We start from the raw sequence: 24507 nt of genomic DNA, 5'->3' as shown, positions 1-24507 counted from the left end.
CTCCGACAACATCAGACTGGAGACAGTAAGATGAGCTCCAACCGACCAATCATCTATCCATGTACTTTTGTGTTCACGATATTTCAAAAACTATTGAACATTTACTTTTCATATTGCATACAACTATTCCTCATGACATAATCTAAACATTATTAGATCACGGTTGTGATTGTCTGAATTATGTTGCCATGGCAACCACCACAGTGACTTGGCTTGTGTATGCACAATTTCAAAAAACGTTCAATATTTTGCTTTTACATCACACATTCCTCATACCACCTTACAGATATATTCCTCATTCCACCAAAAAGGCAGGGGACCTAAAGTATCAGGTTCTTGTTTGCTTTCCATTTATTTATTTATTTCATATCTAGTAGAAAAGTAAAAAAAAAATTAATTGTTGGTTCACAAATTATTTAAGCATACAATATTAATAATATTTGTGTCATTTAGTGTTAAAGCATACTTTTGTAAAAGGATATAATAGGTGCAGCAGGCAAGGATATGGAAGCAAAATGACGGCATTCATGAATTTGGTTCAAAATTGGAAAAAACCGAAATCCTATTAATTTCCACTAGCATAACCCACGCTCTGCATGACATGTTGGCGTGGGTGTGTTTGAGAAAGGAACTGATGCAGAGTATCAGTAGTAATTTTACTTTAATGCAGCAAGTTGAATACGATTTCACCGTTTCAGAACCATTTTATTTACTTTTTTTGTACCATGCACCTCATATGGTCTTTGAGATAATGTAAGCCGAATATCACGTTACTCGAGCGCAGAACAAAGTCGAAGATAGAGCGACACGAAACCACAAAATCGGAAATAATATACAAGATGGTAACCACATTCCTGGAGGGTTGAGACATGAATAAGGTGACTTAGCAAGGTCACAGCACAAGGACACTCCATCAGGGACCACAATTTGAAGCCCATTAGTTAGGTCAAGGGTGACAGAATGAACAATGGCATGGATTGGTTTATCATGACTAAATGTGCTTGGGGTAGCAAGTGAGGGATGAAAGGCAACAGGGCAGAGTGCAGATGAGGGTCAGAGCTGTCAGTGAGATGAGAGGATGGAGTTTGAGATTTTCACCTGTGCGATTTGGCTGTTGAAACAAGAGGTTGGTCATCCATTGGGACCATAATCTGTGCAGAGCGTTGGTGCTGCCTAAGGAGTCTCCTTGGCTATTGGGCACAATCTTGGACAGGTTACCATTCCGACACAGTATACCAGCATGCTGGTACTCATTTTGCCGACCTCGGAAGGATGACAAGCTGAGTCAACCCCACCTGGTATTAATTCAACAGCCGAGCGCGATTTGAACTCGGGATCCTAGGATCCCAAGCCCACCGCCATAACCATTAAGTCGACACCAGGCATACAGGTTGGTCATGGAGCTCGACAGAGGTGTGTATTGATTAATGTAAAACATGGGGTGGCCATGCAAAAAATTATTTATGTTTTATTTTTGTCATTAAAAAGATGATGGATATTTGTGAAGCTTAGTGTGACCAATATTGAAGCACATGCATACAACATAAACATCGTCACTGACAAAACTGAAGATCAGTTTTACCTGCGACTTCCAAGATCCTATGTCTTGCAATGTCGTAGAAAGGATGGCTAAGGTCCAGAGTTGAGTTGAGTGGAGCTGCATCACAAACATTTCCAGACTCGTTGCCAATAGAATTGGTGGCCAATGAAGTATTTCCTTCTTTTGCTGGAAGGCACAACAATCTCAAATGTGAACAATGTTTTGATCTCATTTATCATTATTTCCTCTTCTATGCAAAACTATAGGATATGATGAGAGATAACTTAATTTTCATCTCAAAGCAGACGACTAAACAAACGAGCTGCGGTTTAAAATCTTTAGGTTTGTAATCTTCCCTCAACCAGCCTTGGGAAGTTTGCTTTCTGTCGGCCATAAAAGTAAAACTACTTTCACATTCTATCCAGTGGAATACCTTGATGAGCAAAGCAACTGAAATTGTAATCGACATTTGAAAGAAAATCTTTAAACAAAGATGTAATTTGGATATTTATCATACAGTGGTAGTTTTGTTATGACCTCATCCATTCATCTTATCTGTCCATTTTCTTCTTGGCCTTCCACATCAATCTCACCAGTCAGTATTCTTTTTTGTCAGTTCAAGTGACCTACAATGCATCCAAAATACGTTGAGGCTGCATCTAACATGTCTTGTTACACCTGCCATTGGAAGTACTTGTTCATTCAAGTTTCCTTTCCTTCTAACGAACTCTCATCATTCTCCTTGGCATCCACACTTCAAAACCTTCAGGGCATTTTGACACAACTTCCAAAATAGTCCAGGTCTCCATACCATTTCACATAATCGACTAAATATATCACTTTGAAATTCTGAATAGAGTTGCTATGCTCATTTTTCCATTGCTTAGAAATCCTTTCGTATTGTTAAAAGCTCATCAGGACATGTTGACCCTTCTCTCGATTTCTGCATTACACCTCCCATCATCAATAAGAATTATACTCGAGGTGCACAAAAGAAAAAGAAATCTGATCAGATATCAGGCTATTTGAAAAGAAAAACAACATCAGCAACATTCCTGCAAAATATTTCCTGTACTTTTTAACAATTCCAGCAGTTTGACAGATCATTTATCTCACACCAAAATGAAGACCAGGCCAATGCCTATAGCAAAAAGCTCTCAACAGGATCCTGGACTGTGATTATATTGAGTAATACTCGTCTGGATAAGACGAGTTGCAACCTGAATTGGCAGAGAAGGCAACAATGGATTTTTGCAAAAAATAAAGAGTCGAGAAAATGCAAGTTCAATGCCATGGGAAATGAGGTGAGGGTGTTGATTTTGGCATTACCTTTTGTCAGAGCAAGATAGTGAAGTGTCAATTGATTTTGTTGAGGAAGGATTATAAAAGGAAGAGATGATGTAAAGAAATAGTGGAAGTCAAAGGGAGGGGTTAGACATCAAGGGTCAGGTCACGTCATTGAAACTAAATATAGCTGGTAGAGTACACAACACAAGGAGGACATGCAGGCAAAGTGGTTTGTGACATCAAGGGAGCTTTTAGGTCTTTAAATGGAGGTAGTTGTTTTGATAAAAGTGTAGGTGTTGCCACACTTAGATGAACACTTCAAAGTTCCAAGTTGGAGGTCAGTTGGTAAAGATCCTTTAACTGGAGAATGTAACAGATTTTAGTCCCTAAATAAAACAAGAACAAACAACAAGAAATAAAGCAGCACTTGTGCAAAGATGGAAACGGTTTCTGGATCGTTCTGATCGAAATTGGACTTTCTTTCCATGATGTTCTTGACTGAAGGATTGCTGGGTCAAATGAAATGAAATTATTCAATTTCTGGCTCAGAAGGTTGAAAAGCCATCCGTCTCAATCAGCATTACATGCAATGATCAGGTCCATCAGAGGCAACGGTGCTGAGGTACCCGTGCTCGACACATCTCATCAGACTTAGAAATCAAATGATCAAAGTTTCCAGTTTATCTCGAACAGCAGCAGATATAGTAACGTGGTGTTATCAACTTTGATGGCCCAGCTTTTCTTCCCATGACGTCAATTTTCAGAAATGTTGCCGCTCGACAAATTTAGGGGCACAGGTCGCTTCAGAGAATTGATGTCCACCCAGCAGGAATCCAAACTGTTCACTGGGGCTTTTCTGGCTCTGAAGAACAGTATTCCGAAGTGCAGTTAAATAGGCAACTCTCATGTTTGTTTGTTTGCCTGCCGGCACCACGTCATCGCATGTGCTCCAAAGTAGTCAACAGGGAAAACTGTATTTCCATCGAGTGACATACACCAAACAGCAGTTATGTCATCACAATACATATTCATCAAGTGACAGGTGCGCACACACTCATCCAACCTTTCCTGAACTCCTTCACACTTTTTAAAAACCTGAGACATTGTGGTATTTACACTTTTATCACGCATCCGACGCATGTACCAGAGTCCGGTGCATCAGGCTCATCGGGAGAAACCAGATCGAGTTTGCTCTCCATTGACAATTCTTCATCCTCTCCCAAATCCACCCATGTGAGCTCCGCCATCTTTCCGTCCCACCCTATAACCGGTCTGTCTGCTGTGAAGTCCCACGGGACCTGATAACTGAAAAGGGGGGTGGGGGGCATGCAGCCATGCGGAGTGATCAATTTGAACTATTCACCTTTACATATCAATCATATATTAGTATCACTCTTGAAAATGATTATTAATAAAAGCATCTACAACAATAATCATCCAGAAATTTATTTATTTATTTTAATTTTTCCATTTAATTGCACAGCCAATAGAGATTGGAGATGAGATGCCTCATCCTGATTCAGTTCTGATAAAATTGCGTCACCGAGCAACTCGTCGTCGATCATCAAGCGAATATCATCGGCCGCACTTTCACAATGACGTCATCAACAAATCACGGACAATCAAAAAAAAAAAAAAAACACAATTCAAATCAACATTGGAGACTCTTGCGCACGGAGACAATTAATGAACATTCTAAACGCAATTGATTCAAGTCGTTCTCCAGAGACTCGATGAAAGTTGATCATGAAGTGCGTACGCGCCGGTTTCGATGAAGAACTCGCACGACTGAAGGAACAATGACGGACACCATTTACCTCAGGAACAGGTCTAAGGAAGAAGAAGAACCCCAAGCTCATCAAGTGACTGGGAGTTCCCAACGAATGCAATGGATTCTTTGTCACGGAGTTTTCCTTCTCTCTTTCTTTCTTTGGAACTCGTCACGCAATCTTCTGACTGAGCCAACTCGTCCACTTTCGTACCCCCGATATCATACCTGCTCCGGGAAACTTCCCCCACGCTTACGGTGCCACACCTGTCCATTCACGAATATGGACATCCTCCCGCCCCCATTCACATTTCTGATGACGCCCTCTGCTGGGATGTGCGACTAATCATCACAGCTGGCAAAATGTTTCTTTCATATTTGTTGGATAAGATCAATGATCGAGTAACATCTGCTTTAAGTTGTGCACACGAGGGAAAGTACACGCTTTAATTAACCATATATCATTATTACACCGGTAATATGGGGGTTTTTAAAGCACACCTGAAACTGAAACATTTTTTTTTTCTTGACTTAAGTGCCAGAATAGATTTTAATTGGTATTATGAATTGTGAGATGTAGACGTGTTTAACTTGCACTCATGAATGTTAAACAAGGCGTGATGTCCAAAAAAAAAACAAAAAAAAAAACCCAACGCACTAAATACTCTTTTCGACAAGTATGAGAGCTTATACACCGCCTATTAAGGTTTTACTAACCACCATCAATAACCACAATAAGCTGAAACCGAACTGCTGGACATTATTCTCTAAATATACTAAAGAGGATATTTAAAAAAATAATAATTGTGAAGTGAAAATAAGCGAATACATGAACCATGTTCGATATGGAAACTTTTTTGTTCCTTCAGGAGGTTACAGAGGAGGAGCGTCTGCTTTTGTTGGCAACTTCTGTCGATAATAATAATAATAATAGTAATAATAATAATAATCTATCTATAATTCCAGCAATCTCTGTCCGTCTGTCTGTTTGTCTGTCTGTGACTGCTGTTTCTCGACAACCACTGGTCCGATCTAATTGAAACTTGCCAGGTATATTGCTGGAGCCCTGAGGATGTGCCTTTTCAAGGTTTGATATTAATCGGACAAGTGGTTCCCAAGTTATGGCCATTTATTTAGCAAATCAATGACAGGACACGGTGCTATGACGTCACGGTTGACGTCACAAGTGCTCTTTTTTGTTTTTTGTTTTTTTTATTTTAAATTTTACACGTTCGGGCACGCGAGAGCAAAGGAACGGCCTGTGTAGTTGTTGTTTCTGGCACGCGGTTGGAAAGTTTTTTTTTTAATTTCTTTTTTTGCACGTACGGCCACGCACTAGTTAAGTAATAATAAGAATAATAATTTATATTTAGTCTGGATTTTTTTTTTGCTCATCGTTGCTGCATATTTGAGTGCTTCTTCTTCGTTCCTCGAATACACAGTATATTATAATAACCAGAGTGCTTCGCAATTCCAACAGCCATTAACTTTGTGATCTGACATCGGAATTCGCGAGCCATTGACCTGTATTTCTGACCATTGACCAACTGTATAATTATCGGCGGTTTCATGCACGCGTCGTGCACATCCGTCTTGAGCCTGCGGCCTCCAAATCATCACCACATCACAAGGATCGATAATTAATTAATTATCTTTCTCGTGCTGCTCAAACCGGATATGACGTCATGAACCCGTTTCACGTCCCCCCCCTAAAAAAAAAAAACGGCCTTTCTGTGGAAATTAAACATTTTCCCGTTCACCCAATCATCCATTAAACACTACCACCACGATTATAGTTCATTCGCTTCGCGCAGAACATGGATAACACAATCACCCCCAATTCGATTCGAGGTTGTGTGGATTCGGGCCTTGCCGTTTAGCACCAATTCTCGAACAAGGTATCGGGGCCTAACCCAAACATCTGTCCTCGGCCGGTGTTTTTTTTTCTTCTCATTCGGCCTTCACCAACTCGAACACGTTAACAGCGCTTCGAAACTTCTTTAAAAAAAAATTTTTGACGGTGTTGTCCGCTTTTTGTAGCTTTAGAACGAGCCGTTCGTGCTTGATGAGCGAGTTTCTCGGGCTCCTCGAAGCGGCCGAGTGGCCATGAAAGGCCATTTAGTTGCGAGCTCACGACGTGATTTTTTAACCCGTGTCCTTTCTCCTTTGCTTTGTCTCCAATGAGGTGAGTTCGACGTGTTTTGATGCTCTGTCTCGGCTCGGTTCACCCGCACGGCCCTCACCTCGGCGGATATTCGGCTCTGCTCGCCTCGGGACTCTCGGAAGTGTCCGTGTGGTTTTTGTCGCGACATTCGCTCGTTTGGGTGATCGTCGGTACGAATGTCCGCTCGATGTGAGTACGTCCTTCGTCCTTACCTCGGATTTTCCGTGAGTAACATGGTCGGGCCTAGTGTGCGCGCCACTCGACTAGTTCATTTGTCCGCGCCTCGACGCTCGGCCTTCCTTCGCTTTTTTAAGGAAACGCGGCGTTTACCATTTCGTCTCTTTCACCGCGGCGATTCGTTTTTCTACATTGAAATCGTTAATTTTGAGATATTTATCCTCGTTCGCACCTGGAATGAAAGGAAACGCGTTAAGGGGGGTCGGGGGGGGCAGGCCTTAATGGGGGGGAAATAGTCTTGTTTTTGTATACAAGATCTCAGGTCGAGGCTCATGGAAGATCGAAACGTAGTGGGACAAAACTTGCAAGGGAATGAATTGGAAAAGAGGATCAGAGACCTGGGCGGGGAAACCTGCAAGTAAACCGGTTGGTTTTGGTTGGGTGTTTCATGAGGGTAGGGATGTGGAACAGCGTGAGAATGGTGGGTGGTTCATGAGGGTAGGGATGTGGAACAGCGTGAGAATGGTGGGTGGTTCATGAGGGTAGGGATGTGGAACAGCGTGAGAATGGTGGGTGGTTCATGAGGGTAGGGATGTGGAACAGCGTGAGAATGGTGGGTGGTTCATGAGGGTAGGGATGTGGAACAGCGTGAGAATGGTGGGTGATTCATGAGGGTATGGATGTGGAACAGCGTGAGAATGGTGGGTGGTTCATGAGGGTATGGATGTGGAGCAGCGTGAGAATGGTGGGTGTTTCATGAGGGTAGGGATGTGGAACAGCGTGAGAATGGTGGGTGGTTCATGAGGGTAGGGATGTGGAACAGCGTGAGAATGGTGGGTGGTTCATGAGGGTATCAGTGTGACCACTCCTCATTTTCATAAATGCCAAGGTGAGCCAATGTGGTGGTCCTAATGGCAGCTTCGCTGCAGGGGTAGCTATCATTTTTTGAAACGTGACTGTGTCGCTGATGCAGTGCACCCACTACCAGTACACACACTGGAACTGGTACTCATTTCACCGACCTCGGAAGGATGACAGGCTGAGTCAACCCCCTGGTGTATTAATTCAGCGGCCGACGAGGCTTGAACTCAGGACCCTAGGATCCCAAGCCACCACCCTAACCACTGAGCCAACACCAGGCTACAGGTGAGCCAATGAAAAAAATGAAGAAAAAAAAGCCAAGAATTCACAAGGTTTACTGAAAAGCGATGATAATAGAAAACCTATACGCCAAGAAAACCTATAGAAAACCAAGATGCCAAAGTGAACGACGAATAGCCAAGATCTTGTGAAAAAAGCCAAGGAGTGGTCACACTGGAGGGAAGGGATGGGGAACAGCATGAGAATGGTGGGTGGTAGCACATACCTGAGGGTCTTGAACGTGCTTTGTGCCGTCTATTAAACGGCTTTTTTTCTCCCCCAGCTGCTTGATCTATACTCTTAAAAAAGCATCGTACATTGTCTACCTTTGATAACTTCACCCGTACGTTGTTGTTTTAGGACTTCAAGGTTCAAACACTGCGATGTTGCATGTCACCCTTAAGAAAATCAATTCGACCTCGAGCTTCACAGTTTCCTCTGGGTTTTGGGTCACGTGACCTGACCGTTCGATGCCTCCTCCACCCTGGCCTCCCTGAAACTGCGAGTATCTCATCGCATTCGGACACTGCATGGTGCTGGACCTGCCCGCAGCTTCTAGTTCGTCGTGGCAATGTCTGTTCCAATATGCATGGATGGTTGGCGAAGGGGCAAGCGCACTTTTGTGCGGCACAGGGGGAAAAAAAACGCCGTGTACATCCTATGTGGAAGAGAGCGTGGCAACGGCAGCCTTGGCACTCGCAGAAAGCTACAAGATATAGCCGAGGACAAGGCATGCCAGATGAGATGGAACAGCAGGGTAAGTGGGTAAATGTTTGATCAATTGAAGGAACAATGAAAATGCTGCTTTGGTCGCAGTTTGGTTGTTTGGCTTGTTGTTTGTTCAGTGCCCATAAAGTGGTTCTATTTTGTGGTCTTTTTGATTTTAATGATTTCGATTCATTGATTTTGTTCTCAGAAAGTTGATCTACCCGACAGCCCTCGATCGACCTTCCTGTTGGCATTTAGCCCGGACAGGTACAAATTTCAAGTCGTTCACTCTTATCTCTTTACCTTTTTATCATTTATCTGTGGTGGAGCTTGTGCTACAATTGCATGCAGAACAAAGATATTCGAAGACATTCTTGTAAAAAAAAAAATTTTTTGCAACAATTGCAAGGCCACGAGTAGACCTTGGACAAATCAACGTCTTATTTTGGATTGTCATGGAGCATGGCTGAAATGGGACGGTGAGGAAGGATCAAATTCAGCAAGGATGGAGCGAAGATGTTTTTGTTCTCCGACATAAAAACAAATTGTTTTCAGTCATCAGCTGAAAGTTTTTGGTATTATAAGTTTTTCCCTTAAAATGGTATCATTGGAATGTGCAGAGACAGACCATCGATGCACAGTGCAACTGTCACTTGTTGGGCAATGAAGTCAGATAAACACCGCACATGCGGTGTGGTATGCTTGACCACAGGTTAATATTCACCTCTCACAAAATATCCCCATTACTAGTGTTTTATTAACTATAGTGGGCTGACAGGATGGCCTCGAGGTATGCACACTCGCCTCTAAGCTGTCTAACCTGAGTTTGAATCCCGACCCAGCTATAAACTGTCATTCCAATGTTTCACAGTCAGAGTGATTCATCAATGTGTGTGCCGTCCATCGGATGGATTGTAAATGGACGTCCCATCTGCCGGCATCCGTTGGTGGACGTTAAAGATCCCATGGTGCCCTTCGCAAAGAGTAAGTGAGCTATCGCCGGCACCAATAACAAATTCCAAATTCCTTCCCGAACAAGCAGAGGGCATTGTGTCATCGGCACAGCCGTGCCCTCAGCCAGTGATGCTACCCCGCAGCCTTGTGCTGCTTATGAATGAAGAAGAATATTAAATAGAGCAAAAATGGTTGAGGAAGTTCTTGTTTATCCTCCACACAATCCAGACTTGTCACCTCGTGTTTTCATTTTAAAACCCATTGGACCACTTTTACAGTATTTGACTGGTATCAAGTTTCCAAATGAGGAAGGCGTAACACCCGTGCAAAATATTTATATGCAGCTGGCATCATGGTGCGATCACCTTGTTGATAAATTGTGTACATTTTTGGATTAACAGCCTCGGAATTTTCATTCGCTTTGTGGTACATTTTGATTTTCTCGAATAAAATGTCAACAAACTTCACCAACCCTCATTAATCTGGCTTTCAATTCTTCAAGTAAATTAGTATTTTCATATTTATTCTTGCTTCATGTTGGAGAATAACTGCCAAAGAACTTTGCAGCTGTCAAAAAGTTGATTTATCGAATCTATCCATGAGCAGACTGCATGAAACTCAAATTTTTATATTGCTTTAAAACAAAAATAATTTGTTAACGTTTGATTCATTTTAGACCTGAACACCATCATCGCCTTTCTATTACTTCATTGTTTATTCATGTTTGTATATGTTTGTTTTACAGGAGTCTGATGGCATCCACACATGTGAACCACAACATTTACATCACGGAAGTATATACGAATCACTGTACGCACTCACTTGTGGGACACCGCCGTACACCTTGGTGTGTGACTTTCCATCCATCTATAAAGGGACTGCTTGCATCTGGCTGCCTTGATGGCGAGGTTCGAATATGGGACTTGCACGTGAGTTGCCACACCGTCTCTCATTGTTTGCCTCGGTGGTTCTCCAAACCACCCCCCCCACCCCACACTTGACCTGCATCCCTCTCCCTCTCCCTCTCTCTCTCTCTCTCTCTCACACACACCCCCTTGTGGTCAGTCATTTTGGGGATGTGTCACAGCAGCTATATGTGTGCACATGTAGTTTGGTGTTGTAGTTCTGTTATTTCCTTCCTCTTGTCTTTACCCTTCTATCTCTGTATTTTGTTTTCCTTTCTTTGAGTTAAGAGAGAAAGAGACTAAACACGTGTGGTGGAATGGTTGATGATTTTTTTTTGATTCACTGTGCATTGTTTCTGCATTCTTCTTTTCCACTTGGTTTAAGAGCGACATTAGCTCTTTGGAATTTCTTTTTCATTTCCGTTTGCCATTGCTTTTTTAGCATGGCTGGTGTGATGAGCGTTCGTTCTCTTGGTGCTGTGTTCAGCTCGTTGAGTCGGAAGCATGGCTTCACAAGTGTTTATCCTGCCCATATAGTAGTATGCCATTATTATTGATGTTGATGAAATTATCGGGGCTGGGAATGTCCTCACAGCATCAAGAATGAGAAAGAGAGTTGTCGTTTGTTTTACAAGAAAGCACGGTGACGTGTGTTGTCGAATGGGATTTATCCTTTGAGCCTGCTCTTTTCATTTCCAGTTTTACCACCTGATTCCCCATCAGTAAATGTTATCGTTTCCATCGTCCCTTTCTTTCTTAAAAAAAAAAGACCTTGCTCTTCATCATTTTGGCACAGTTGTCTCAAATTTTTATGGTTTCCCTGTGGTGTTGTGATGATCGTTAATCACGTGTATTCCTTCAGGCGTCAACTCTTTATGATTTTGAATGAGAGCCATCATGATTTTGATGTTAAATTTGCGATTAAACACGATGGTTATCAAATATTTGCAATGACACAGGTGTTGATCTGTTATTCCGTTGGTCAACATGGACAGTTGTGAAGGGATTGTCCAAATAATCCTCAAGAAGTGAATTCAGCATCAGATGAGACCACTGTGCAACCTGAAGGACAGGAATCTCTTCCACAAAATTCCTGTCCAGCAGAGACTAGTAAAGCTGTTGCTGTTTTCACTGTTACCCGGAGTAAAGCACAGAAGCACTCAATTGACAGTAAAATAGATAGCCGCGTGCATAACCTAAAAGGCCTCTTTCTTATGTGCAAGCTCTCACAGCACACACCCTGCCTTTTGTACAGTTACTTCAACCCATTTCCACCGTTTCATCTGCCGAACAGCCCAGTTGTACTCTTGTTATTGATCCTTTGGTTTGTGTTCCAAATAGTGCTTGTCCTACAACTCGTGATGCACAATAAACTGTTGTTCCTGCTGTGCCTGATGACCCCGAGGTCCCTTGTGGAACTAATGAAATGCCCTATTGAGTAGTTGCTACAACTAAAATTAACTAGAATTGCCACTTTATAACTGCTGGCAGTAATGACCGGGTACCCAGTCCGTCCGCCTTTGATACAACATGGGACTTTCTGGAGATGACAGTCGCAAAGTTTCGCTTCGATAGGATAAGCGATTCCAGAGAAAACATAATTGAAGAGTGATACAAATGCAGCCCTGCTTTGAGACTGCACGCGACTGACGAGTTACGAACCGGGCAGCACAAAGCGTTCAATTTCGTTATGACGTATGCAGTTAGCCCTTTTTCCTGGGGACATTGTCGGTATAAATTGAATTGCTGTTCCTGTTCCCTCAAACGCATTCAGGTGCAGCCAAGTGAGTCTTCTGGAAAACAAAACAAAAATCTAAAAGTTCTCCGATTCAAATAATTAAATAATTCTGGCTTCCCAACAGTGTGACCGATCAGGTTGAAATTTTAAACTTATGTTTCTCATGTCGGCTAAATTATAATTCTGAAGTTTCGCATATATAGAAGCAGCGGTTCCAGAGTATACATTAATATTTATCCTTAAATCCAAGATGGCGGCCAAACCATGTGACTTGCGATGTCATAATTTTTACCACGTGTGCATACACGATCGTAGATGATAATTACAAATTTTCGCTTCGACGGGTACAGCAGTTCCAGAGAAAACATTATTTAATATTTTTCTTAAATCCAACATGGCTGCCAAACCATGTGACCTATCAATTAGAAATAAACAAACTTGTATTCGCTACTCATGTGCAATAGGTGTGTGAAGTTTCCCCGTGATCAGGTCAGCCGTTCTGGAGAAGAAGATGTTTGAAGGTTTTAGGGTTTTTTCAAGATGGCCACCAAACCATGTGACCAATCAATAAGAAATTAACAAAGTTGAAAGAGGACCGCTTGGGGAATGTACCTGGAAAGTTTCGCCTCAATCTGTCCAGCCCTTCTGGAGAAGAAGATATATTTTTTTTAAAACACTAAAAAACAAGATGGTGGCCGAATTACGTCATCGATGACGTCAAGAAAAACATTTTCGTCAGTGACTTTAGGCGTAGACGCTCAAAATTTTTCAAATTTTTCCCATACGGCGTTCTACTTGACGAATTTTCACCGGTATATCGCTTCACCTATGACGTCACGAAAAATCACATGTGTTCCCCATAGGGAGCTTAGTAAAATGTATCAAGCGAAAATTTTTTCCATTGCACGGTTTCTGAGATAGAGGTCCAAAGTTTATTGTTTTTTTCAAGATGGCGCCCGCACCACGTGACCAATGATGTCATAATTATAACGTGATTGTGCTATCAAAAAAGATAATACTATGGTGAAAATTTCATGTCGATCGGACTTGGTGTCCCAGAGAAAATGATTATTAAAGCGAAAGAGGCCATAAAATGCCGGCGGAAAAAGAATAATAATAATGCGTAATAATAATAAACAGAAGAAAAACAATAGGGTACCCTGTACTTACAGGGTACCCTAATAAACCGGACGAACAAATTTTAATTGCAATTTAGAGGTGATTGCACCTGTGACAGTTGATCAAGTAGGTGCTGAAAAACAGCAAGAGCTCGCAGTTGAAACCATGGGAACAAGAATGACGGGACGTCCTCTGTTGTCTCAGCCTTTCGTGGCACTTTCCGTCCTTTCTCAGAACCTTGAGGTTGATTCATGTTTCTTGCATTAAAGTTTTTTGGAAAAAGGGTGTCTCAATTAACAGACCATTTTCCTGATCTAGAGAATTCCATTCAAGTGGCTGGAATGGTGATTTCTCAGCCTGATAGAGGTAACATTACTGACCCTCAATGTCACTCGTTAAGGCGCTGTCACACCTTGATGATTTAGACAGCGTATGCTGACTTATGAAAAATTTGTCTAAAACGCTGTCACACGTCGAATACGTTATGGGTAAGTTTTGATAACATTAAGAGCATGCTGAAAAACACTGCCATACGTCATAGTACGCTGGCTTTCATCGTTGTACTTTGCGTTTGTCCTCAAATTTTAGCATGCTTGAAATTTTACGACGTATGCCAGCGTATGACTCATACGTTCCGCTACGCTGGCCATAAGTTGTAGGCACGTTATGCGATCGTTGACACACATCGACACACGTTACTTGTAAGTTACTCATAAGTCGAAACACGTCGAGGTAATGATTAGCGTACCCAAAACTTATTTATAACCTATGAGTAATGTGTTGTAGGCACGTTAGACGATCGTTGACACACGTCGAGGCACGTTATGCGATCGTTTACACACGTCGACACACGTTACTTGCAAGTTACTCATAAGTCGAAACACGTCGAGGTAATGCTTTGCGTACCCAAAACTTATTTCTAACCTACGAGTTACGTGCTTTGAACCTATGTGTAACGTACCTCCAACGCATATTGACGTATGTAGACGTGTTTGATTGAAGTCTTCCGGATGACCACAGAACTTGCTGAACGTGTTTCTAATGTACAGCTACCGTATTATGGCGTGTTGGCAGCGTTTAAAAAAAACAACAATAGCTTACGATATTTCGTCACGTGCTGTTATGTCATGTCCGATTGCCTCTTCAGTTTGCTCATGTCTTATTCTTAGTTCCTCCTCTGTGAATATTTTCTGTTTGAGGATGTTGTCACATCGATGTCGAAACTTAAAAACAAATGTCCGAATATATTTTAAAATTCGCGATAGACTAAAAAAAAAACAAAAAAAACCCCAAAAAAACAACTTCAGATATTTCGTCACGTGCCTTCACGGAGACAAGGAGAAAAAAAGAAAATGTGCCTACACGGAGAAAATAAGTTTCGGATATGTTAAACATTACCTCGACGTGTTTCGACTTATGAGTAACTTACAAGGAACTTGTGTCAACGATCGCGTAACGTGCCTACAACTTATTCCCAGCGTAGCAGAACGTGTGAGCCATACCGTGAGTACGTCGTAAAATTTTCAGCATGCTTGAAATTTCACGACGTACGAGACGTACCACGAAATATGACAGCGTAATTCATCGTTTTTTAGCGTGCTCTTAACGTATGCACAACTTACCCATACCGTATTCGATATGTGCCAGCGTTTTAGACACATTTTTCATAGGTCGGCATACGCTGGCGAAATCGTTAAGGTGTCACTGCGTGGTTGACACTTCCAATTCTCAGGCGGTTATGATTTAAATCGGCGTGCGGCAGGTTTTTAACAGGCTACGCCACGAGTTCGTCGGCGATACGTGCAGCCCACTATGCCTAAGTTAAACTATCGTTGGGCATAGGTTGTGAACGCCGACAACAGGCTAAGCATTCGTTGGTATAAGTTATCTTGAAGACAACGGAACGTTCTGTGCCCGTTACTAATATGTTATGCATACGACCAACACGTTTTGAATACGACCAAAACTTTTTTAAAAAAACATCAAAATTTCAGCGTACGCCAACGTTTTACATACATTTTTATACGTTGCCATTGCTGGCTAAATCGTCAAGGTGTGACAGTGCCTTTAATGAAATTTGAGTCTTGTGAGTGAAAGAGCTTCAGAGATCATGATTGATGTAATCTTTGTTCATATCCCTTTGTAAATGAAAATCTATATTGCTTGCCTTTAATATTAATTGTGGTTACACCTCTCTTAATATAGTGCAAATTAAACCATTAGTTGAGTGTCAAATTCGATATCTTACTCCTGCAAGAAACTCTCACGACTGAGGGTTCCTTAGCTGAGTGGGAATTGTTTCTTAAAGGGCATTGTTTTTTTTTGGTTTTTTTTTTACCCCACATGCACGAAGCAAAAGGTGTGATCAAGCATTTGGTTTACTCTGTCTCTGTCTGTCTATAAACGTCAGTTTATGATGGAGGAAAGACTTGATTTCAATTTACTTTTATATTTTGAATGCCATAGAAAACAAATCGGAAAACAAACCTGCAGTTTAGCAGTACTTCGGCTCTGCATTTGGCAAATTCTACACAATCTCGTCCTGATCACGCATGCGCAGAAAAGGAGTGAGACAATTTTTTTTGAGTCTGTCTGCCTGCCTGTCTATCAGAAACAAAATTGAAAATGATTCCAAACAGAAAATGCATTTTTTTTAGGGACATCATAAAGCACACAAACAGGCACGAATAACAAATATAACTTGCGACATTAGGTGGTGTAAAATACGCTGCGTCAATGGTGGTAAACTTCCGAAAAGAGTTTGCTGGGTGTTTTTATTATTATTATTATTATTATTTTTTTCTCCAGCCTTTTAAACTTTTCATTTCAATTAAATTATATGCTTGAGCACTGAAGAACACAAATCACCTTATTGGCACATTTTAAAAAAACCTTCCGTTTAGCAGGACTTGGACAAAATATTATGGCATTTATGTCATCTCGACCAATCCAATTTGCTGCTTGTGGTCTCGGTGCTGAGGAATATCAAGATTTGGTCCAAACGATGGCTCATAGGAAATATAGATCTTACTCGAAAACGTGAAGCTCAAGTTTAAAATACCCTTGTCATGTCGTTTTTCTTCAGACTGCATGGAGTAAGGTGTTCTATGAACTCATATTAAAGTGAGTATCTTATATTTAGTTATCTGCTTTGATTTGTTCACCTTTTCTTGACTGTAATTGTGTTTACTCCTTGTTCCTTTTTATCCCCCGCCGCGTGGCGGAAGGGGGATATTGTTGTCACCCAGGGCGTCCGGCTGTCCGTCCGTCTGTCCGGGCGTCAACATTTATAGCTGTGAGTGTGATAACTCATAAACTGTTCGCCATATCGATTTTAAATTCGGGTCACACATGTACCACCTGAAAAGGAAGAACCCTATTGATTTTGGGCGTGGCCGGATCCATGATGGCCGACTGGGGCGACCATCTTTAAAAAAATGTTTTTTCGCCACATTGATTTGAAATTTGAGTCACACATGTACCACCTGAAAAGGAAGAACCCTATTGATTTTGGGCGTGGCCGGATCCAAGATGGCCGACTGGGGCGGCCAGCTTTAAAAAAAAGTTTTTTTCTAATAAATGGAAAACCGTTTATCTGATTTCAATTATTTTTGGTTACTACGTTCATAGCCTGGTGTTGGCTTAGTGGTTAGGGTGGCGGCTTGGGATCCCAGTGTCCTGAGTTCAAGCCCCGTTGGCTGATGAATTAACACCAGGGGGTTGACTCAGCCTGTCATCCTTCCGAGGTCGGCGAAATGAGTGCCAGTTGTACTGGTCCCGGTGTATGCCCTGGTTAGAATAGGTGTACCATATACCTGTGTGTCGTAAGAGGCGACCAGGGTTGGCGTCAGGAAGGGCATCCGGCCATAAAACATTGCCTCACAAAAAGCCAAGAAAAATTGGTGTAAAAACAGTCATATATATATATATATATATATATATATATATATATATATATATATATATATATATATATATATATATATATATATATATATATATATATATATATATATATATATATATATATTTGGTTAAGCCTGGTGTTGGCGCAGTGGTTAGGGCAGCGGCTTGGGATCCTAGGGTCCTGAGTTCAAGCCCCGTTGGGCCACTGAATTAATACACCAGGGGGTTGACTCAGCCTGTCATCCTTCCGAGGTCGGCGAAATGAGTACCAGTATACTGGGCCGGTGTATACCCCGGTTAAAATAGGTGTACCATATCCCTGTGTCGTAAGAGGCGACCAGGGTTGCGTCAGGAAGGGCATCCGGCGTAAAACATGTGCCAAATCACGATGCGGATCACACGGATGATCCGCTGTGGCGACCCCTAACGGGAGCAGCCGAAAGAGGAAGAAGAAGATATATATATATATATATATATATATATATATATATATATATATATATATATATATATATATATATATATATATATATATTTGGTTACTACGTTCCTCACCCCTGGGGAACTTTTTCGAGATGATGACCAAATGGTGTCTTGTTTCCATTTCATCTCCCTCATTATCTGGAATATGTATGACCTTTTTCATTCAATGGCGGGGGATTCCCCATCTCTGATGGTATATTTTTCTATTTCTGGAATAAAGGACTTCAAATGTCAAGGTCTTGCCTTTCTCTCACCTGTGTATGGTTTTTGTTATGTCCTTTTGTTTGTCTTTTTATGCCTCTGTTGATGAAGTTGCCGGAGGCATTGCTTTCGGGCTCTCCGTATGTACATCTTTACTTACGGTTATCCATACATATGTGGCAACAGTCATTACATACGTGCTAATTACCTCCGCCACCCAAGGTGAAGGAGGTTATGTTTTCACCTTTCTGTCCGTTTGTCTGTCTGTGTACAGGATATCTCAAAAAGTTGAGGACGGACCCAGATGAAATTTTGTGGACAGGTTCGGTGTGTGACAAGGACGAATTGATTAGATTTTGGTGAAGATCCGGATCCGACTACTAGAATTTTTTTAAAGTGATTTTTCACCATTGAGCAATAGGGCAAAAAATGGTATATAGCACGATATCTCAGAAAGTTGTGGACGGATTCGGATGAAACTTGGTGGACACAGGTGTGTGACAAGGAAGAATTGATTCAATTTTGGTGAAGATCCAGATCTGCATCTGGATCTGGATCTGATAATTTTTTTTAGTGATTCTTCACCATTGAGAGATAGAGCCAAAAACGATACATATAGCACGATATCTCTAAGTTGCAGACGGATTCGGATGAAACTCTGTGGACACGTTGGGTGTGTGACAGGGATGAATTGATTCAATTTTGGTGAGAATCCACATCTGGATACGCAAATTATTTGATTTTTAAAATGATTCTTCACCATTGAGAGATAGGGCCAAAAACGATAGAGTACTGTATAGCATAATATTTCAAAAATGTATTTGGCCCGATATGTTCTCGTGGATCAGGCATTACGTGGCTGAGGTATGTGCCCTCCCGAGTGCCCTTCTAGTTTTCTCTCTTTTCTCTGGAATTGCTGATCCGATTGACACAAATTTTTCATCATCTGTGTGACTACTCATGTGGAATGTTTTAATGATAATTATAACATCATCGGTCACGTGGTGTGGCAGCCCCGTTGGAAAAAAAGGAAAAACTTTGGACCTCTGTATCTCCAAAACTACTCCATGGGAAAAATTGAAACATGGCACATGTCTAGTACTCTACATGGGAAATAGTGTGATTTTGTTTTGATAATCTCATAGGTGGCTTCTTTGTGACATCGTAATTGCATATGTTGAACGCTGCATGTGATCAGTGAGAAAAATTTTCAGGGTCATGTAGGGCTAAATTATGTTTGGGGTGGGGTGGGGGGTGCAAATTGATGACATCATCGGTCACATGGTTCAACAGCAATATTTTTTTTATGTGGGCGGAGGCATATCTGGAGATGTCGCGACGTCGAAGAGTGCCATCTCATTAATATGTTTTGGTGTCTTTTACTCTTCATTCCTTGCTTTCGTTTTTTATTTACTCCTTTTTTTTCCTTTTTCTTTTTCTCTTTCTTTTCCTGTATCTCCGGAGAGGTGAACTCTTGCGAATCGTTATTGTTAGACTCACTTAGCTGTGCCTGGATGGGTTTTAGGGGAGAGGAGTAGCAGCCGAAACCCGAATCATATCTAGGTGTTCTGCCTAGTGACTCCAGCTTTGCCTCTTGGGTTTCTCCTCATGGTTCCAATGCTGAATTTGATCTGTTGTTTGATTTATCTCACCCTTTCCATCTGTCCCTCTTACCTTCTCTCTTGCCATCTCTGTCTCTCTGTCTCTCTCTCTCTCTCTCCCCTCTACATTTGAGTGATTTAAGATTAAGAATGCTGAATTGTATTTCATGGATTTGCTCTTTTGCCACCCCATTCAGGGCGGAAGTGAAAGCTGGTACACCCAGAACAATGTTGCGATTGCATCATTGGCCTTCCACCCCACGGTACAGCTTCTGGTAATAGCAACAGCGAATGAGATACACTTCTGGGACTGGAGTCGACCTGAGCCTTTTGCTTTTGTCAAGACTGCAAATGAAATGGAGCGAGTTCGGTATGTGATTCAATGGTTTGTTGACACAAATTTGTGTCAAATGTGATTGATTTCCCTTCCTGTTTATGCTTTTTACTTTTGTTGTCATACCTTGGTTCACTTCCCAAACTCCACTCTGCTGGATTTGACAAGCTCTCCACCCTCCCGGCCAACAATGCAATGCTGTGCCATTATAGGTTGTTTGCAGTACTTCATCCAACTCTGTTGCTGCTCATTTTTAGAGCAATGCTTGTTTGAGGTTGGAAATATTGATCATCGGCTGCTTTGCAACCATTCATTTTGTAGGATACAGTAATTCTTCCCCATTGTCTACTTTGAAAGCTCCTCTTTTCCTTTTGGGGCATGAGCTTTCCTTGATCTTATGATGTCAAATGTTCCCATCTAACATTCTCTACTTCTTTTCTGCATGTGTGGGATTCTTTAAATTGTAACTGTTGCCTTTCCTGTCATCTCTTGAGGTATCGGTGCACATGATTTATTTTGGTCTTTAATGTGTTTGCGTCCGAGCAAGTGCCACTCTTTCCCACACTACTTCCGGGGCACTCGCTGCCAACCATAGGAGCTGCTCGGGTCTGTTCTCGAGAGGGTTTTCTCCCTGTGGGAGGACACATCCATGTCCGCTATTGAACACTACAGGGAGCGTACTAATGTAATTAGAAATGAACAGGATAGAACGAATATCATAAATGTTTGTGGGAAAGAGAGTGGCACTTGTATATGTGGAAGAAATGTGTTGCTGAGTCGGTGGGTTGCCCAGATAGCTCAGATGGCAGAGCACTGGTACGTTTTGCCAGAGAACCTGGGTTGTATTCCCGGTCTGGGCACATAATTTAAATATATATATATATATATATATATATATATATATATATATATATATATATATATATATTGTTATGAATTTGGGAATTCGATTGCACACAACATTCAGGTTCCTTGAGTCAGCTATGTCGATAAGTGCTTGTTCCTGAGATAGCTCACCTTCCATTGTTTAAATGTTCAGAAATGGATTAGATGCGCTGCGGATAGATTTAATCGTTAGGGAACGAACAATGGAGACATCCCTCCCCCTCTTCTGCGAAGAGCAAGAAGAACCCTGCCGTCCCGTGACTCATGATGTCAACAACTCCCTCCCACCTGTGGCTGAGCGGGGGATGGAGCACGAGGGCATGAGTCATGAGTCACGCCGGGAGCGGGGGAAGGGTGGGAGAAGGATAAGAGGAGATCTTTTCTTTTGTTTGGAGGCAGCGTTGGAGAAGGGAGTTGAGGGGAGTCGTTCAGCAGACATTCGGGTCCTGTTTGGCTTGGGTTAGGGTTGAGGCCTTCGGAAGCTTTTTGCTTCGGATGGCTCAGTGAGCTTCGGCTGAGGCCTGGCTCGGGAGGAGGCTTTTTGGAGGCTTTTTGCTTTGATGGTTCCGTGAGGTTCGGCTTCTGCTTGGCTCAGGAGAGCTTTTTGCTTTAAGCTGCCCTGTTTGGAAGAAAGTTATGCCGGTCGCTCGGCTCGAGCTGTGAGTGGTGGCTTCTTCTTCTTGGTTCGTGGAGCTCTTTGTTCTCCATTTTGGTTCCCGGCTTGGTGCGACTCATCGACCTCTTTGTGGAGGTGGTTCCTCGGGGAAGCGACGCATCGGCGGATAGGATCAGTGGCTCGTCTCACCAGCATGTGTTGAGAAGTGCGGGAGGATTCGCGGGAGCTCAAGAAGGATCGCAGCTCACGGCGATTGGATCCAGCTCGCTCTCGCTGGAGCCTGGGTCTGAACAACTTGAAGATCACACGAGGTGGAGAGCTTCGAGATAGGCTCTGGGTTTCAGCTCACCTGTCCTCCAAGCTGGAGCCCGTTATAAAAGGCCTCTGCCACCATTTCTTGTGTGTGTGTGTGTGTGTGTGTGTGTGTGTGTGTGTGTGTGTGTGTGTGTGTGTGTGTGTGTGTGTGTGTGTGTGTGCGTACGTGTGTCCGTGGGCCCTTCTAATAAGTAGGAAATTGTTAAGTGCTTTGTGTGCTGTGAATGTTTGCATTGCATTTCGTATAGACGGTCGTAGTTCTTTTGTCGTGCTTTTCTTGCTTGTATAATTGCATACGTGTTTTTCCTCGTTTAATTGCATACTTGCTTTGTTATAATAAATGTCCTTGTGTGAATGTAAACCTGTTCGTGCGTCCATTCCCTCATTGAACTGCCCCATCTTGCACTCGGAATATAGTTGGGTTTTAAATAGCCGGTAAAGTGATCGGGTCCAACGGGACTGCGCGATAATACCCCGCTCGGTTATCCCAAAAGGAAACGAGCTGCTTAAGCCACTCGTTTCCAAGCGGTCCCGTTGAGGTACAATCTCTCGGTAACCTACCCCCGCGAATAATTCGGTAAATCGAAGATTTGGCGATCGGACCCTGTAGCGCGGATAGAGTGCGGACAAGGTTGTGGTGTGGTTAAAAACACACCCATGGCTGGTTTCTGGCGTTGATCCGGAAAGCCGCGACTGGATTGTCTGTTCGGTGGGCGAAGCGACTGCTATTGGTTAGACGCGGTTGTTCGCACGCCGACGGGCGGGAAATCCGTAACACTGGTGGCAGGAGTGGGATGCAAACTCTTCCGCCTTCACACCAAACCAAATTAACGGAGCCGGATCAAGGGTGTGTGAGGCGACCCTCCGGTTCCATCAAATTCCGAGCTTTTTCAATTATTTCCGTACGCAATATGGCAGCTCAAAGCGAACAGGTGCAGGAGGGATAAGGAATATTTTTTAATGTAGAATCCATGGTCCAGGACGATAGCGCCATGCAGGTTGACCATCCCCCACGTGTGGTTTCCAGCACGGACCAGATGTTTGAGGTGATGGGACGATTGATGGAGGATATGAACGAAATGAGGTCGAATGCGCAAATCATGGGACGCCGCATGGAGTTTATGGGGCGATTTGTGGAAAGCTTGAATGCCAGGGTGGACGTGATGAATGCAGACAGCAGGCATGGAGAGAGGGGAGGCGGACGATGGATTCCAAAATGGTGGTGCCACATGCTGGAGCGAGCGAGCTGAGGGGGGGTGTGAATTGTGTCGGCCCCATGGTGGAGGACAGAATAATCCGGGAGACGTGTAAGAGACACGTGGAGACGACGGAAATGATAAAAGAAATAACAGAGACACGGGAGGTAGAAACGGTAGAGGAGAGACTACACGATATAGACGGGGTGAAAGATGAGCACACACATGGAGGTAGTGGAGGACGATGAGGGGGAGCTCGGGAAATGTCTCGTGACCCGGTGCAAGCAGCTGGATGGCCTCCTCCAGGAACGAGGGGAGGAAATATTCCCCCTTGAAGCGGATCTCGACCAGGTGGGTCCAGTCGAGCTTTGCGAGGTAGAGCGGGCGAGTGCTGTTGACGGGTGCACACGAAGCTTGGGGGGTATGAAGGCCCCGGGAACCCTTGTGGTGACGCAAATCCCGAGCGTGGTCGTCCCGGTGTGTGTGAGGTCGCTGTATGTGATGGAGATGGCGGCTGGCATGCGGGAACATGCAACCGCATGTCCCGGTGTGAGTGTCATAGTGAGCTGTGTGAGCGTCGTTGCACGGGGGAGTTTGGGCGCGAGAGTGTGACGACGACGGTGCCTGACGGTGGACAAAGGCCGAGTAGCGGCCGTAGCTGTTTTGGGGACCGTACCGGGTTTGCACGGCAGCGCGTGCGGGGTCCAAGCTGTGCTCCGCACGAGGCCGCCACGTGCGCGGCTACGCGATTGAAACCCGGTCCGGAAACGCACGCGGTGGATTAGCAAATCCCGCGGGACGGACAGAAGCTAGGCTGGATTGTGAATTTGGAACGGACGGGTTTTCCAGGCGAGCGTGTGTGTGAAGCTCCAACGAGCAGAGCACATGTGCTCGCGTGGGGAACCCCTCGAAATGCGAGGTTTGCTTTGGATGCGCAGGGTGACATCGTGGCTGCATGGTTGAAATCCGGTAGGAGGGAAATCCCTGCCGGATGGTGCCGCCCGATAAGGGACGAGGTGCGAGAAACGCGAACAGCTGCCGTGACGTCACGGGGAAAGAGCGCAGGTTGCGAGTTGCCGCGCTGGTGTGCGCATGGAAAAAAAAGCAAGCCTCGCTTCGGGTGAACATGATTCCCTGGGCAAGGGGTGGAAGACCCCCCCCGTCAGGGGGCACAGGAAGTACTAGTTAGGGGGATGGGTTAGCGATAGTTAGAATGGCTTCATGGGGACATGGGTTGTTCCTCATGGAGCCCGTGGAATGGATTAGTTTGAGGGATTTTAATTCAGATTTAAGAAATGGGAATTTTTTTTGGATTTTTGGAGACATGGACAGACTGGAAATGTGTAGTGGAGACGTAGCTTAGCTATGTAGAGTAAATGGAACGTGTATGAGTTTTGAGGGATGACGAGGGAGCACGAGTTAGTCAGGGGATTTAGTTAGGAAGGGTGGCAGTATAGAGTGTTGGTGTGA

The 24507-nt window shown here is 43.3% G+C and overlaps 2 protein-coding genes across 7 annotated transcripts in view; one reads left to right on the top strand and one right to left on the bottom strand.

Moving 5' to 3' along the window:
- Positions 1 to 7143, bottom strand: part of LOC147024388 (rho GTPase-activating protein 8-like) — a 112320-nt gene extending 105177 nt beyond the window's left edge. Inside the window, exons 1-3 of one of the 3 annotated variants that reach the window (XR_015058999.1) lie at positions 6972 to 7143; positions 3972 to 4132; positions 1583 to 1726 (exon numbers count right to left, since the gene is read on the bottom strand). Coding sequence is in view for 2 of the 3 variants with exons in the window: in XM_085884266.1 (XP_085740392.1) it covers positions 1583 to 1726; positions 3972 to 4132; positions 6972 to 6994 (328 nt within the window). In the remaining variant the exon portion in view is untranslated. Of the gene's footprint in view, positions 1 to 1582; positions 1727 to 3971; positions 4133 to 4644; positions 4914 to 6971 lie in introns of those variants that run through there. The other 2 variants (XM_085884266.1, XM_085884267.1) reach the window with 2 other exon arrangements.
- Positions 6306 to 24507, top strand: part of AMBRA1 (autophagy and beclin 1 regulator 1) — a 249360-nt gene continuing 231158 nt past the window's right edge. For 2 of the 4 annotated variants that reach the window (XM_085884255.1, XM_085884251.1), the window contains exons 1-5: positions 6500 to 6780; positions 8437 to 8833; positions 8993 to 9051; positions 10484 to 10667; positions 19889 to 20061. In XM_085884255.1, the coding sequence (XP_085740381.1) occupies positions 8648 to 8833; positions 8993 to 9051; positions 10484 to 10667; positions 19889 to 20061 (602 nt within the window). In that variant the 5' untranslated portion in view covers positions 6500 to 6780; positions 8437 to 8647. The other 2 variants (XM_085884254.1, XM_085884253.1) reach the window with 2 other exon arrangements.

This window comes from Eptatretus burgeri, chromosome 6 (genome assembly GCF_056783735.1).
Source record: "Eptatretus burgeri isolate ZD-2024b chromosome 6, Ebu_testis_v1, whole genome shotgun sequence".
Classification (NCBI taxonomy): domain Eukaryota; kingdom Metazoa; phylum Chordata; class Myxini; order Myxiniformes; family Myxinidae; genus Eptatretus; species Eptatretus burgeri.
Note: the sequence above shows the minus strand (reverse complement) of the source record. Positions and strands in the feature narration are given on the sequence as shown.